At 37.4% G+C, this 17,242-nt stretch overlaps 1 protein-coding gene across 2 annotated transcripts in view; it reads right to left on the bottom strand.

The window, feature by feature from the left end:
• Window positions 1-938: 938 nt before the first annotated feature.
• The window catches only part of slc44a1b (solute carrier family 44 member 1b), a 32,901-nt gene continuing 16,597 nt past the window's right edge, over window positions 939-17,242 (bottom strand). For both annotated transcript variants that reach the window (XM_060886487.1, XM_060886488.1), the window contains exons 5-16: window positions 16,218-16,311; window positions 15,855-16,024; window positions 13,624-13,713; window positions 13,224-13,390; window positions 12,597-12,783; window positions 11,335-11,503; window positions 9,552-9,708; window positions 8,494-8,577; window positions 7,359-7,496; window positions 7,015-7,251; window positions 6,100-6,207; window positions 939-4,991 (exon numbers count right to left, since the gene is read on the bottom strand). In XM_060886487.1, the coding sequence (XP_060742470.1) occupies window positions 4,968-4,991; window positions 6,100-6,207; window positions 7,015-7,251; window positions 7,359-7,496; window positions 8,494-8,577; window positions 9,552-9,708; window positions 11,335-11,503; window positions 12,597-12,783; window positions 13,224-13,390; window positions 13,624-13,713; window positions 15,855-16,024; window positions 16,218-16,311 (1,625 nt within the window). In that variant the 3' untranslated portion in view covers window positions 939-4,967. The remainder of the gene's footprint in view (window positions 4,992-6,099; window positions 6,208-7,014; window positions 7,252-7,358; window positions 7,497-8,493; window positions 8,578-9,551; window positions 9,709-11,334; window positions 11,504-12,596; window positions 12,784-13,223; window positions 13,391-13,623; window positions 13,714-15,854; window positions 16,025-16,217; window positions 16,312-17,242) is intronic.

Consider the following 17,242-nt stretch of genomic DNA (forward strand, 5'->3'; position numbering starts at 1 on the left):
AAGTGCAGGACATGGGTCAGCATGGACACTCTGACCAGTCTGTGGCTATGCAGTACGATGCGATGCACTGTGTGTTTTGACACTTTTCTATCATGGTCTGCAATAACTTTTTCAGCAATTTGTGCTACCTTAGCTTTTCTGTGGGATTGGACCAGCCAGCCGGACTAGCCATGTCTCCCTATGTGCATCTGTGATCTTTGGGTGCTCCTGACACTGTTGCTAGTTCACTGGTTGTACTTCCTTGGACCACATTTGGTAGGTATTAAACACTGCATGTGTTTATGTGTAACACCCCATAAGACATGTTGCTTTGGAGATGCTCTGACCAGTCATCTAGCCATCACAATTTGGCCCTTGTCAAGGTCACTCAGATCCTTACACTTGAACTGACTGTATAATATATCCCACCTGTTGAAAAATGCCATTGTTACAAGATAATCAATTTTATTCACTTTACGTGTTGGTGTATAATAGCAAAGTAAGAAATTACCTCATTCTATAACCTTCTCTAAGAATGTCTCAATCATAAGACACGTCCAAACCTGGCTGTATAAAATATTGGGTATTGTTCCTTATTTTGAGCATTTTGATAAAAGCTCATGGTTGAAATTTGTTTCTTGGGCAAAAGTAAATAGTGAAGTTAAAGTAGAAATTCACATTTATTTCTAAGACTAGTTTTCCAGAAAAACAATTTGTCTCCCCAGACAAGTAGCTTTCATGTGGAACTTGAAGGGCGAGTGTTCCAGCCCTTAAAAGGTATTCAGATTCCTCTTGAAGTAAATTTGATTTGCTTCTAATTTGCACTTTTACTAAAGTAAAACTAAAACTTTTAACTAAAGTTGCACTTTTAAAGGTTTTATTTGTCTCACCATCGTATAAGCAGCAGAGTCTAATCTTAAAGTGTCAGCTTTAAAAACATTCAATAACAGTTGAGAACAATGTTTAAAATTTTCCATTTTATTACTTTAAAAAACAAGATACATATGAATATAAAAAAAATAAAATAAAACAAAACAAAACAAAAAATCCTTAATTCAATGTTACAAACAACTATACTGCAGGTAAAAGCTAAGAGCTAGTATTACACCAGACAAGGAAACTGATGTATTGCCTATTGATAACAGTATTCTTCACACAGAAACGGCCTATTTCTCCACAGGGACGGGAACAGAAGCGCAGTTTCCCGCAATGAAGAGGAGAAACACACTCACATCTCGACAACAGAAAAACAGTGGCTTGTTACTGAATAAAGCTATTCTTCTAGAAGTGTCAGTGTTTAAGTCACATGGATCCTAACGCCAAACAATTCACATCCTACAAAAATGGCTCATTGTTTTAAAGAGTTAGAAAAAGCCCAGACTGGGAGCATGCAGGTTGTATATGTGTGTTTATATGTGCATGTGTCAGTGTGTATATGTGTGTGCGTGTGTGCGTATTGTGTATATGGACATTACTAGCTTGGCTCTGACTATAAGCAGAGCATCTCTACAGCTCCCTACCCAACAGAGACAGGCCTGAACATGCCACATATCAGCTGCCCAGCTGCCACGCTGATTGAGAGAGAAAGAGGAAAAACAAGGACTCGACTAAATACCAAAACAAGCAGTTTGAACAATACATCTTTTGTGCACGTCATCTGAATTTTACATTGTGCACCATTTGGCAAAGTTGGGGTCGAGCAGAAAGCCAGACCCTGCTATTCCTCAGCAATGCCTCAAGATCACAGATCAGCTCGTCTCACTCAGTCCGTCCCCAATCAGAGCAGATTCAGAAAACACAACTCTGCGTTTATTTAAGTCAGTAAAGGGCAACATCTGCTAAAAGCGTACGTTTCACCTTAGCGGGCAATAATGCTCACATTAACATTAACAATAATTCCCATTTCATGACTACTTCTGAAATACTCTGAATTTTTTTCAAGCATTTGAAAATAAATTAGTTAGCAGAATAAAATGTTCATAATCGTTTTAAATTGAAATCCTTTTTTCTTCACACATATTCTATCTGTGTTAAAATGAGTACTTAGTGCAATTCTTAACATGCTTTAACCATAAGACTGGTGTCTGTAACAAATATGAATTTTTCTTTTTTTTCCCCCCCTTATCAAACTTTTAGTTATGTTCAAGATACCATCCACTATATAACATCCCATGTTCCTCTGTAATGTGAGACCTGGAATAACACACAAAGACAAACAAACCGAAGACCACAACACACTTTAAGATTCCCTTTCCTAAAATGGACATTCTGTTATCAGTCAGCATGTATCCTTACACGTTCATATATACTGTACAGATATTTCATATACACTCTAAATCCATCATAAAGGAATTGTTACTATATTCGGAAATTAGCCAACATTTCTCAGACTGATCAAAAGCGATCAGTGTTTTAAATAAAAAGTTTTTATAAGCAGTTTATTAGAACTAACAAATACAGTTTATGTTGGATATTGAGGAACTTTTACTTTGCTGTTAAGGCTTTGGGAGACTCAAGACTTTGTGGAGGTTCAAAAGCAACAAATACTATCCTCTCAGGTTTGAGAAGTATTTTTTAGAAGTAGTATTTCCGTATCGTATAATCCTCATGAACATTACAGATAACACTTTTGGAAAAATACTGTAGCACAATTCATAAACTCAGAAAAAAATACTAGTCGTTGTTCAGCGATTCTAGTTTCCTAAACATGAATCTTCTAGCTTCTATTGCAGACCCTCTGTTGTGTTTTATCATACTTATGTTAATTATTTCATTTATTTTCATTTATTTTTGAAAGCAGTAGCTACAGGGCTACAGACATTAAGTCTTTTACTGTTTTTTTTTTTAATTATATTTGGCCTGGTCTGATTAGTGAAGAGATGACATAAAAAAAATTGTTAATAAAATTAACAAAATAATAAAATTATATAAAATTTTTAAGTTAATAAAATTGACATAATAAAATTGTTTCTACGTCTTGGTCCAAAAGTCAAAAGTGGTAACATGAAGCACCACTATAATACAAAACGATTTCGAATACGAATACGATTTCTTAGATTTTAAGGTTGAGCTGTTTACAAAAGGTGAATCTACACCATCACCAAAAGTCACCAGCTCGCCTCATGACCACAAGTTCCCTTGTTCCAGCTCCTAAACACCTGGCAAATGTTGGCTAAAATCCTCCAAACACTCCTTTAATAAAGATTAAAACTACAAAACAATTAGTAAAATCTTGACTCCTTCTGTCCACATGCTGTACATAAACAACTCGCTTGTAGTTTCACTGCTGATTAGATACCGAAAATGTTATGGAAATCTTGAACTGGTTTAAGGCTTACAGGCTCTCTGCAGCTGAAGGTCATACTGTACTGCAAAAATACTGTAACCAACCACTTATATCCAGCAGGATGTGCTGCATGCTGAATGGGTTAAGGCAAGGTGCGAGTTTTTGTGTGCCTCTCCTCTCCAAGTCACTCTGTATCACAGGGATGCCTCCCAAAAACAACAAAACAAAAAACAACAACAAAAAAGTAGTGCAAGTAGGAAGACTTGAGTTTGCTGCAGGAGTAAAAGTGGACACTCAATCACGCACCACACGGATTTAAAGCACCCAGACTCTCCACAGGATGCAGTGTGTGCAAATGATAATAGTGGATTCACATTCAGATTAATACTGCTCAGAGTTGATGAGTTAAAAAAAATGATTTCACATGCAGAAAGATTTTTTTAATTTCTCTTCCTATAGTTAGAAGGAGGGACTACAAAAATCACCCTGTGTTTAAGGAGAGACCAGGGCCTGGTGTCCCAAAAGCACCACACTGTTATGTACATGTGAGAGCCATTCATTTACAATAGGATAATCAAAAACAAGCTTTGTACTTGGACACATTCAGGAAACCAAATCCTATTTGAGAAACGTTGGGAGCATAAATCTAGGATTGGGTCAGTATAGAAATATGCTAGCAATCTGATTTAAAATCAGCGCTCAAAATGTAAATCTAAGCCTGGAGGGTTATATGATGCCATAGCTAAAGACTGGAAATATGTTAGGGTTAAAAAACTATACAAAGATGGCCATCAAGATCCTGGGTGGTACGTATCCAGCCTCTCAGATCCTAAATGCTAATTCAGTGTTTGCATTTAATACCTAATTAGCATCAGTACATAATCTCAAACAAAGCCTTGTATATAGCTTAACATTTAGCTAAAAACAAACAAACAAACAAAGGCCCAGTAACACTTGTAATACAACAGCTGTCACTAGCCTGAAAGAGTCAAACAAATTTCATTTAGATGTTTAAATCATTAGGTTTCATCCTGTCAGGAAAAAAGTCAAGGGTAAAGGGAATTCCCTTCCATATGTATAAACAATCAGATCTAAAATCAGTCTAAACCTTTTTGTTTTGTTTTGGGGCGGGGGGTTTGGAGGAGATTGACGCTTTAACACTGAGGCACAAAACAAAACAAAACAAAACAAAAAAAACTCCAATCTTCCTCCCAAATGCACATCCATAATGTAACTGGGTGTAATAGAAATATCAATAAGAGCAAATGATGTAGAGATGCTTCAGTGTTAGGAGTTAAAACAACTAAAAAACAACAACAATTAATTCCTTCATTGCTGCATGACACGAAGGTTTCTACCAAACTTCAAGAAACCCATTTAAGAAAAAGGAAAAAAAAACTCTGTTATGAAAGTTTTACATAATAAAAACAGTGATTCTAGACATTATTAATACTGTGTTTTACTAGATGGCAATTGTTTTTAGTCTTATAAAAAAGGACATCACTACGAAAAATGCATCAGCCTTTTAAAATATGCAGCGCTTCAATATAAAGTGCTTCATTACATTGTTATTTCTTTTTTTTTTTACAGTTTCTTATTAAAATATTGTATTCCCTGGAGTGAAACCATAGTAAACATGTTACACATTGGTAAAAATAAACATTTTGGAATGTCTTTAAAAAGTCCCATGTCCGGCTTTTGGTCAAGCTGAGCTTGTTCCAGGAGCCTAAGAGGAAAACAGTGATTACATTTTTATTACAAACCGCAGGGATAAATAAACCTGTTAATTGCGTGAAAAGCCTCACAATGCCACAAAATGAGAGCACGAAAAGGAGAAAAAAAAATGAAGAATGAATGCAGGCAGGAATGTTAGAGACAAATGAGAGGACATGCTAGGACAAGCAACAGTGGACTGCAGGACTGTCTTGAGTCTTTAGTGGTCCAGAAAATACCACAAAAGGATTCGATTTGTTCGTAATCCTCCACTTGCATATTATTTATAGAAATGTCAATGTTCTCACACATGAATAGAAAAGCATAACACTATCAACCAATCCAAAACAACAAATCCAAACAAAACAAAATGCCCACAGAAGTGTAGCTTAACAACTGAATAGCAAACACTGCTGAACCAAAAGGCAGTGCAGTTAATGGCAGCATCCACAGGGTTGGAACATGACTCAGAGCCAGCATTTTAGTGACTAGTGTGTACGCTGCCTAAGCTTGTAATGCTGAACCACCACCAAACCTCACCCCTTTCACACACACACAGCCACACCCCCCTTTCACACACACACACAGACAGATCCAAATACACACAGACACACCGTCCTCCTGCTGACTGCGGCTCATTTTCCAGCCTGCCAGTTCCATTTACTGCATGGTCGAGCTCAAAAATCTCTCCTTCAAAAGCAGCATAGTGACAGTAAGTAAGGCCACAGAGAAAAAATATTATTTACAAGGGCACTTTTGGTACAAGACAGCCAGCAATTAAAAAACAACACAGTCAAGAAGGACAACAGCAAAAGTAAAAGTCCATGCATAGAAAAATAGAGTCTGTTAGTGCAGAATGAAGAAAGGATAGTAATAATGATAGAGAGTGTTAGTTAGAATGAGGCCGTGCTGGGTGTGTTCTGAAGCAGTGTGAACAGCAGGAAGAGTGTGAGCGTAGGTAGACACACAGAAACGAAGATGATGAAGTCTTGACAGAAGCATATGACGAGCATGTACTCAGACTGTATCCAGTCCACCAACACACACAGCAGCAGATAGTAGAGTAGGAACTCCTGCAGGACTTCCCACTCACAGCCTGCCGGTGACACGGCCACACTCACCATGGCCTTCATCTCAGTCAGTCCCGAATCCAGTCGAGAGCGAGATCGCTTGCTGCTCCGTCCGCGTTCTGCCGGCGCCACCGACCTCCGGCTGTTCTCAACAAACTCCTGCAAAATGACATAGCTGGAAGTGTTAAATATGGACAGATTAACAATATAACAAAAATAAATAACTTACTAAATGGATTAATAACAATAACATTCTAAATGATTCAAAAATTCTAAATGATTTTCTCAACCCACATCTTAATGTCATCTTGTTAGTGGCTCATAGATCCTAAATATCTGAGGTTTTTTTTCCCGGTAAATATAACAACACATCAATATGCAGACTATAACATTATTAATCTTATATTTGTTCAGTTCTTCAAGCTCAGCTGCAGTACACAGTTGATCTCAACCAGATACACCGTTCAACTTTCTGGCAGACTTTCTATTTAAAGCAACTGAGTAAGCTCGTTACAATTTCCTTCCCAAATCCGGAAACTACTGATTTTCAATGATAGCCACCTAATAATACAGCAAAAATTTAATTTAGATGTTGAGCTTTGTTTACATTGGGGTTAAAAAGGGGTCTTGTATGTGACATTTCATTTTATAGACCTCATGATTTTCTGTGTAGAATTTCTTTTAAAAATAATAATGAAATTGTACAAAAATATGTAAAACATACACAATCTACATACACGTAAAATAATATTTAAAATAATTATTTAAATAAATAAGGTTTTTGGAGACCCCAGCTGAGATATTCTGTATGAACAGTTCATGTTCTGTGTTTGCTAAATGGATAGGTGACTGTATAAATAATCCTTCTTTCAATATTCAGGACAGTTTGTGTTAAAATATATTAGTATTATGGTTTTATTTAGGGGGCTCTGTAAAGCAGTGTTAAGAATTCTGTGCAAGACTCACCATAAGGGCTTTGTCCATAAAGAACTCTTTGCCAGATGTGCCGTCATTGTATTTGGTGTCGATGGCGAAGCATAGAAACAGCACGTCCACAACGATCTCAAAGATGGACAGGAAGCAGTGGGCCACCAGAAAGGCGAACAGGCACACGATGATGAGCGGCAGTACCCACTCTGCGTAGTCCCTCTGATAGTTTAGAGCCAACACTCCTGCAAATGCTGTACATGTCACAATCAGGACCTGCAAACAAACACACACCATTTATTTATTACAGAATAATCAACCTTCTTGTGTTAACAAAAAAATTTGGATAATAATGCAGCCAGTTTCAATATGATATTGTTTACCTTGCCCAGAAAAAGCACAAAGTCTCCCACGGTGTTGATGGCTGCCACCCTCAGAGCGTTTTCCACCAGGATCACAAATGCATCACGTGCCGACGTGCAGAAACTGGTGCCATTGATGGCTGTCGCTGCATACGCATTCTAAACACAAGATGGACAGAGATTGCCGAAAACACTTGCCTTAAACTCAAAACATGGCAATCATCTGGATTCTTCAGTGTTACATTTATAGCAGTGGTGCGACTTACTTTTATCTCATTTATACAACTTAAAGGGCCTTACTCAAGGGCCAAGCAGCAGCAGTGATGGGATTTTAACTCACAACCTTTTGCTCAATGGTACAAACATTCATACCACTGAGCTACCTCTTCCAGTATATGACTGTTCATTTGACTGACATTTATCATATAATATATACATATTATAACAAGGTCAAACAAAACCAAATTAGTCACAAAAACCAATTCAATCAATTTTGGTTTTTGGTTTATTATTATACAATGTCAACAGGTTGTTCGGTTAAATGAAGGTAACTGGTATGGAGTTATTTGTAGAACATGTGAAGAACAGCATTAATTTTTCCATAAAACTGGTCTGCAATAAAAAAAAAATCAAACAACATGGTATAAAAAAACACCAGTCAAATGAATTCACACAAAATTGCTAGTGTACCATAAGAATGTACCATGTTTGTATCAGTAGGTGGAAGAGTAAATTCATTTCATTTTATTTGTATTTCACTGTTAACAATGAAAATTTAGAGAAGTATGCGTATTTAGGTTAAATCGATTTTAGATAGATCCCTAATGAGCAAGTTAGAGCTGACTGTGGTGAGGAAAAACTATGAGGAAGAACCTTGCGAGGATCCAGCCTCAAAAGGAAGCGCATTATAAATAATTACCCTTCTATTAGTGTGTACTATACAGTCAAAAAGTGCAATTAATTACAGAGTAAATTCATTCTAGTTTCTACAAGAAGTCTATTTTCTCAAAGTTATCAGCTTGTTCACTGATAGAGACCTGAGTGCAAAACTGTTTCGCATCAATTGCATTCCAATTCCAAAGGGTAATTAATCCAAAACACACATTCCTTGCTGAACAAACGTTACCCATGTGGCAGCGGTCAATAATCACTGTACCTGATTTAAATAATTGAGGCACTTCTCCAGACACCACAGGCAACAAATACACGCTTTCAGCATACAGCGTGCACATGCATTCTCCTGGAGAGGAAAACAGACATGAAATGCTAAATGCTAAAATATGAAATGCTAAACATGTTTACAAAAATTATTATATTTAATTACAAATATTTTTAAAACATTGTTTAAAATATGAACTAATTAAATTACAAGTATAAATATTTAATTAATTATTGCTTTATTATTATATTTTATGATAATATTATTGTAATATTATTATTAAAAATAAAGAAATGATTAATTTATATGATCGATTTTACATCATTCATCTTTATCAGTTGCATAAATGAATTATTAAATAAAAAATCGGAAGAACTGATCATCCCGAATTTCAAACCATTACGGATAAAATTAGAAATTCATTTAAAAGTGAGCTGTAAGCACAGTAAATGGGAGCTTGCAGGAGAGAACAACAAAAGAACAAAAATATTGGCATTCATTTATTATTCGGACAACTAAAATAGTGTTAGGAATTAGATTACGTGTTATGCACATATTAAACTTTCATGACCCTGATTTAGTGACAATACAATAGACTACAATTAGTGCTTGCTTGCATTTATGTGGCATCGTATCACGTGACCTGCTTTTTAATCTGCATTCTCTATTTCAGACACTACAAAAAAAATGTCTCGAATGCTTGTACTTAAGAAAATTCTGGCAACCTCTGAAGAGTGAACTTGCACGAAGGTCATTTTAATGAACTAAATGGTAGCTGTTTAGCACCACACTGAATACAGAAGACATTGCCTGGTAAAACACTGACTATTTTTAGCTTGATGTTTCCTAATGTGGCCCCATAAATAAACAGGATTTTAAAAACTGCCTTATTTTTTTAATTAACAAGAAAAGCATTTTAATGTAAAATGTATTGCACAATCCTAAAAAAAAAAAAAAACACTTGAACTATACATTCTACAAGTTCTGCATGGTCTAGCTGTATAATTTGGTATTATTAGAGAATATATTGTGAGTGCAGGCTGCTGTGGACTGACCTTTCCTTTGAGCTGATTACGGATGTAGATGAGGATGAGGCGCGGGATCTTGACCAGGGTTATAATGAAGGAGCCCTTGGCCACGGTACCCAGGTGGTAACGGATCAAACGAAACACAGATGACAGGATGGGCGTCAAAGGGAGCTTGTTCTTGTCCCTACACAGAGTTAGTGAATTGCAGATTAATTTATTCAGGTTATTAAATCCATGCATATTTTGTCTTCTTCTCTCGCTTAAGAAGGTAATTTGATTTGATGTTGAACCATCAAACAAGTGTTTTGAATCTAAGAGCTCACGAAAGAAACTAAACATAATCCATCGAGATTCGACTGCAAAAGTAGTTTTAAGTCTTAAGATTTTAGAAAAAATGCAACAAAGATTTATGGCATATTTTCAACCAGAATTTACAATATTGTTTTGAATTGTTTTATAATGTTACATTAGATCACGACATTAGCGTGTGTGATTGTGGCAGAGATATATTCGGTATATTCATAAGTGCCAGAATACTTTAGAATACTTTATCAAAATGCTTGCATACGTTGATATGTAGATTTTACTTACACCACTGTTCAAATGTTTGGGAATGTCCTTGTTTTTAGGTTAGTTTAAGGACTAGAGCTTCAGGAGTTACAGGCTCATAATGGTCAGGAAAAAATGATGATGTTTTTTTTTCATGGTTCATGTCTTTTTTAAAAATGGAGTGTGATGCCCCAGTACAACTGGAAAACATTTCCAGTTTCCAATTTCCAAGTGATCCCAAGCTTTTAAATGGTAGTGTATCCTGTATCAATATTTCAGAAGTAGAACAAACAGCTGGCTAAAAGAATGAATTTTTTTACTTCCTCACATGGCTTTAGTGGAAATTTACTCATACTGTATGTGTGAACCTCTATGACACATTCATATCAGCTAATTACTCATCACCACCATTTTCTACTAGTTTTTTTCAGACTCTTAGTCTGAAACAGCATTCTGAGTCTTATTCAGCATTTTTATTCTGTCTTAGTTTTGTTAAAGTTTTGAATCCTAGTAATATTCTCTGTATTAACTCTTCTTTTACTGTGCGATTTAGTAGCACCTGAACGGTTTGCTCTTATTTGTTAATGATAAATATTTCAATTGTGTTTATTTAGAAACTGTCTGAGGTAGCCTGTTTACATGTCCTGATATTACGAGTGTACTTTGAAAGCAGGTTATAAGAAATAGAACGTGATATTTAAAGCTTTGCTTGAAGTGAGGAAAAAACCAATTTGCAAAGCAGGTTAGAAAAAAACCACTGTGCAGAAAAAGTTTAAAATGTCATATACCCAGTAGTGCCGCTGTGCTCACAGTAGTGCAGGCATGTTCATGAAGAGGAAAATATCAAATAGAGCAAACAGCAAGGAAAAAAATGTCTCAGGTGCAACCAAAATGAACTCTAATGTTGTGCTGCAGCTGTAGACCTGCTAACCCCAAAGCAAAATAATGCATAGTCCTGTAGATGGGAGCGGAGAGAAAACGCAGTAAACTGTAAAACACATTTTTGCATTTTTTAACTAGTCCTTTAACAAACTTAACAAGCGTTATTTATACATAAAACTGCAGTACCTCACTGCAAATTCTATGATTTGAAGCAGTTTGAATTACGTTTTGTCATGTACATGTTTACATACACTCGGTTGCAGGAGTATGATTTAAGAATTGAATATTTTGTGTGATAGAATTCTAGTTCCTATGCAAAATGTGTGATATTTGACAGGTCTATGGAGGAATAGAGCTTGCAGTGATACAGTGAACAGACCTGGTAAAGTAGTATGTGACCACAGCTCCAGCTACAGTCATCTGCTGACAGGCCAGGATGAACTCACTTATCCAGATGAGACCCACGGCATGGTACCAGGTGAGGTACTGCAGTGGGCCGCTCAGTCGGAACTCAGTCAGACCTGTCTGCTCGCTCTTCTCTGGGTTCCCTGTGATTAGGCAAGGATATGTAAAAAATAGAAAACTTGTAAATCCTGCTATGGATTTAACAATTTTGTTATGAAATTATTCAGAAATAACAGAAAATCAAAAAAACTCTAAGATATATAGATTGCATTTTTTTTTAATTATAAGACTTTCTGCAGATTTGGGGCAAGCCGCTTCATGTCATCATCACATCAAAACGCGTTTAGCCAAAGCCTTCTTTGATTCATGTGCATTGAACATGAGTTATGAAAGAAATGAATTAGATATGTGCATTCACTGGTAGGAGTTTAAAAGAAAAATCATGTGCTTGAAATGTCATTAATTCAAGTAACAAAAAAGCACAATAAAACTCAAATTTTCAGCACAAATTTAAAAAAAAAAAAAAAGAAAAAAAGAAAAAAGGCATTTTAGGCAGAAACCATCACAAAAAAACTTCACTTGTCAAACAGCACATCTGCATAATTCCAAAATAATGGTGAACTGCAGTTAGAACTTGTTAAAAGAGAAGCTGAGATAATTTCCAACAATTTTATGACCCAAATTCAGAATCAATTGCCCTGTGGAAATATCAAAATTTTAAATGTCAAATAAGCACTTTAGTTATCCACATAAAGACTGCAATCATCAGGATTCATAAAGGTTAACAAATGTTGTCTCCACCCCAGGCGAGTTTGGGCTGGTGTGTGTGCTGCGTAATTAAATTTCTTTGGCAGTCAAAATAACCTAGAAAATAGAACGACATTTTCTCTAACAGTCTAACAGCAGCTCATGATAAAGTCAAGCTCAGCAGCCTGCCTGCCATTGTAATAACATTTCAGCTGACGTGTAATTGTCGTACAAATAACTGTAATGGTTTAATTCGTTTTCTTTTGATTTTATGCCACTCTTTAATAGCTGTGTAATAATCCACAGCAAATCTGTTTGCTGAGATGTTCTAATTGTTATCTGTTTGCTGAGATGTTCTGCTACACACCCACCCACACACACACAGACACACACACATATTTTATCTGATTATCTGAGCTCAGATATCAGCCAGGTTCTAAGGTCTATTAGGTGATCCTGAAGATAATTATTGTTGACAGGTTTGTTCACCAGTTGTTCCGAGGAAAAGGAGTACTAGGATCCAGTAGACCCAGAAGAGAAAGAGGGCGAGAAAGGTGCAGAAAGGCTGCAGCACCAGCAGCGGCAAGTGAATGAACACCTTCCCGGCAACGTGGAACAGAGCGATGGTCAGAGCCACTCGCTTCCTCATGAACAGCATCAGCAACAGCAAGATCACCTGAAAAAAGCAATGCTGTGAGCGGAGGGATGCAGAGAGGACATTAATGGCTAAATATTATAGTCAGGAAGTGATTTGCCACTAAGATTTGTTCATAGGCTGTGTACATTACTTACAGACACAGCCCCTCTCACGCTGTTTCTTTTCCTCTTTGTCTATCTCCCTTTCTCTCCATCTGTCTTTCTTTCTCACTCACTCGATCTGTCTCTCCCTGTCCCTGATTGTGTTTCTTTCTCGCTCTGTTTCCCTCTCTTGTGCACTCTTTATATTTCTCTTTCACTTTCTATCTCTCACTCACTGACTGCCTCCTTTCTCTCTCTCTCTCTCTCTCTCTCGCTCGCTCTCTCTCTGACACTGCCTGTCTCTCTCATCTACTTCTATCTGTCTCTGACTCTCTCTCTCTCTCTCAGTTTCTCTCTCTCTTTATCTCTCTGACTCACCGTGAACACAGTTGCTGAAGTAGCGTAGACCAGCAGTCCATGAATGTCGTCTTTGGAAGCAACGGTTTCTTCATTTGTTTCTTTTGCTTCCTTTAAATCTGTAACCGCAGTCTCGTTCGTCTTCAGCCTGTGGTCTATATATAACCACCACAGAAAGCTGGTGCCTCCTACAAACACACAGCACACCATCTTTTTTCACACATAAGCTCCTGAAATATCACACCAGGTCTACAATAACTCCCACAAATATTAAGAAATACCCATAGCTGATTTCAACAGTGTGGAATTGGAGCAAACAACAATCTCTGCTACAAGTGTACATGTTCCCAAACATATACCTTCGGCTGGGAACAGTTCCAATCAGAAAAGAATAAGGTAAATAAAGAAAATGCAAACTCGCCTAGTGAGCCCAGCACCACAAGAACAGTGAGAATCCACACCAGGACTGCAGAGATATAGCGAATAATCACCATCAGGATCATGGAGAGCACTGGAAGCAAGCACATCCCACACACATTCATGTTAGAGAGAGATATTCATAGAAATACCACAAACCATGCTTCCTCTACACCTTAGCTGCAAACAATCACATCCCTAATTTTAACATCAAAAACCTGTTGAATTGTTGTTTCATCACCACTGAAATATGGCATTGTTATACACAAAGAAGATATGTCAAATCCATTAGAATATCCAAGGATGACATGTGGCAGCCTGGGAAATTGTCTTTCTTCTATATATAACTGTAAACACAATAGGCTTTCCTGAACTGAACCGACCTGAACCACAAGTAAAGGTAGCATTTGCAAGGCTGTTTACCTTGTGACACAGGAGATTGCATACCCATTGCAGTTCAGGAGTGTCTTGCACATTTTTTACAGCCAGTTTTGATTTCAAACTGAACCAATTAAGCTTAAATGTATTTGTATACCCATTTCACTATGGCAGCTAACTAACTAAAAATGATCCAGGCTTTAGACATCTTTAAGCAGGCAGATTTTTCGCACTATTTCAGCATATTAGACAGTATATATTTATGTCATTATTTATTATTCTTATGTTGGGTGTCATTAATATTGTTGAACTTAACTTAGCCTCCCATGCTAAAGCATTGTCATGACTAGAATTAGCATTCTAGCACAGAACCATATATTATTTATTCATTTTATATCAGGTTAGCAGTGTATCCAGAGCTAATCCTACAATCACTGTGCCTGAGGCAGAAATACAACCTGGATGGCCTACCAGTTTAATTGTAGTCCAAACCTAAAGCACTGGTTTACCTTTAAGAAGGTGTGAGGTTACAGGAGAACCCATAGCAAGCCCACAAAGAAAACGCAAAAGAATTGAACCATAGCTCACATCCGAACCATTAACGCTGGAGCTATGAGGGTTTATCATGTTCCCCCGTGGGTTTCTTGGGTTCTCCTGTATCCTCCCTCCTCCTAAAACATGCTGATAAACTATTTGTTAGGACTTTCTTATTAGTTCATTGACCCATTTGTAAATTTAAGAGTACTTTGATATGCAGAGTTTAGTTCATCTGTACCTAACCCTGCTGTGTTTACCCCTCGGTGGAGTTCTTTGAACAGGTGTAAGCACAGCAATCACACGCAGGTAAGGACCAAAACAATCACTCTAATAACACTTGCCTCTTCAGTTGTTTCTGTAGCTACAGTTTCAGCTTGTGGTCTATATATAACCACTACAGAGAGCCGATGCTTCCTACAAACACACAGCACACTGCTCACTGCTTCCAAGCCAATTCTAGCTCTGTTTGATTGTACTGAGAAAGTGATTTGACCCTGAATCAACTCAACTGCAGGCAACATTTTTTTAGAGACGAGCTGCTACACTAAACCGGCAACACACTAACTTGGCCAAAAAAAAAAAAACGAGCTGAAGTGCTGCAAATAAAGATAGATAAAGATATCTATATGTTAGCAAAAAAATAACAAAACTTAAGAAATGCTGGATGCAATAGCATAATGTGTTCTGTGCTCAAACGATTGAAGTCAGTTCTAATTTTACTCACCAAATTATTTTTTTCCCTTTTCTGTCACTACATATCTAATCGATAAACAAAAAGATTATTATTTAGGTAATTGTTGCATTGTTAATATTATTGTTTGTGTCAAATATTACTGATTTGCCCTGGCATCATTTTGCATATGTGTTCAGTGCTGATTAATGACACTTAGAAAATTGGGTCTCCCAGAATTCCTCTGGATACCTAAAGGTTCTTATTTTCTTAAAGAGATTTTACTAGGAACCCTTAATGAAACATCCTGCTGTAGGACTCTATGCAGAAGTGTTCAAGAAGCATTAAAGGTGCTTCAGTGTATTATTACACTACTGTTATGTTTATATTAAAAGTCAAATTTATAACAAATATGATTAATTGTGCCAGATGTTCATTACTGTCACTTACATGATTATTTTACAAAGACATCACATATTCTTGCTGCCCTTTCACTTATTTCTGCATTACAATTTAGCTTGTTATATGTAAGTTATACAGTATGTTTGTAATGTGGCGTATGATGTTGTTAGGCTGTGTTGCTTTGTCCCGAACCTGTGTATCCCATTCACTGATTCTGTTTAACTCGGAAAGAGAAAGAAAGTAGTTACCAAGAGCTAGCAGGCAAAGCCCCGCAATGATCTCTTTACTGGCCACCACCCCAGCGATAAGCCTATGGAGTATGGTGTTATCACTGACAAACGTCACCACCGCCTCTGCAAACTTAGAATAGCAGGAAATATCCACGGGCGTGCAGCGGCTAAACACTGGCAGAGCTTTACTGCAGAGAGAGAGAGAGAGAGAGAGAGAGAGAGAGAGAGAGAGAGAGAGAGAGAGACAGAGAGAGAGAGACAGAGGCAGAGAGAGACAGAGAGAGAGAGAGAGCAAAACACAACGTAAACCAGGGAGAAATCTGTGTGCTGTTAGAGATAGCTTGAGATAGCTTGAGATATAACGAGCTTGAGATAGCTTACCTCTGTGGAACTGGAAGTTTAGGACATTTGTCAAAGCGCTCTGGAAGGCTTGGGTACTTATGGGCAGCCAGCTCATAGGAGCAGAGCTCTGAACCTGAAAATAGAAAAGGAAAGCCCCCAAGGAAGGTTATAAAAGCTGTAAAATCAAGTGCAGAAGGAACCTAACATCGATTAGGATTGAAACAGAATTGGACTGAAACCTGGTATCTGAAAGAGATGATAAATCAGGCACCAGGATGATGTTACCTACGAGGGATCGTTTAAGATGTAACTAAATGACTGTAGTGGCTGTGAAAAACACTTCAATACTCCACACTATACTCTACTCTCTAATGACATTGGAAATCTCATCCAGTAAACAGTCCCCAAACTCATTTAAGCAATTTAAAGAAAGTGACAATCTGCTAGAGTCATCAGGCAGCATGATCTGGGCTTGTGCAGAAAATGGGCTTGTATAAACAGAAACAATATTTAAACTGTGCTAGAGGTAATTAAGGTCTTTCTGTCTATTAGAATGTTTCACTTTTTAGTAATCCTATTGGTGGATTTTAGCTGAGATTTTTATTCAAATAATTTGTGACACGGGGGGGCATGGTGGCTTAGTGGTTAGCACGTTCGCCTCACACCTCCAGGGTCGGGGTTCGATTCCCGCCTCCCACTTGTGTGTGTGTGGAGTTTGCACTCCGGTTTCCTCACCCGGTCCAAAGACATGCATGGTAGGTTGATTGGCATCTCTGGAAAATTGTCCCTAGTGTGTGATTGCGTGAGTGAATGAGTGTGTGTGTGTGTGTGCCCTGCGATGGGTTGGCACTCCGTCCAGGGTGTATCCTGCCTTGATGCCCAATGACGCCTGAGATAGGCACAGGCTCCCCGTGACCCGAGGTAGTTCGGATAAGCGGTAGAAGATGAATGAGTGAATGAATAATTTGTGAGACTCCTAGAACTGTGTTTGACTTTGTATGGTCTGTACCTACATTTTTCTGCCATACATAAATTGCATTAGTGTAATGTTACGTTCACACATA

This window comes from Tachysurus vachellii, chromosome 14 (genome assembly GCF_030014155.1).
Source record: "Tachysurus vachellii isolate PV-2020 chromosome 14, HZAU_Pvac_v1, whole genome shotgun sequence".
In the NCBI taxonomy this organism is placed as follows: Eukaryota; Metazoa; Chordata; class Actinopteri; order Siluriformes; family Bagridae; genus Tachysurus; species Tachysurus vachellii.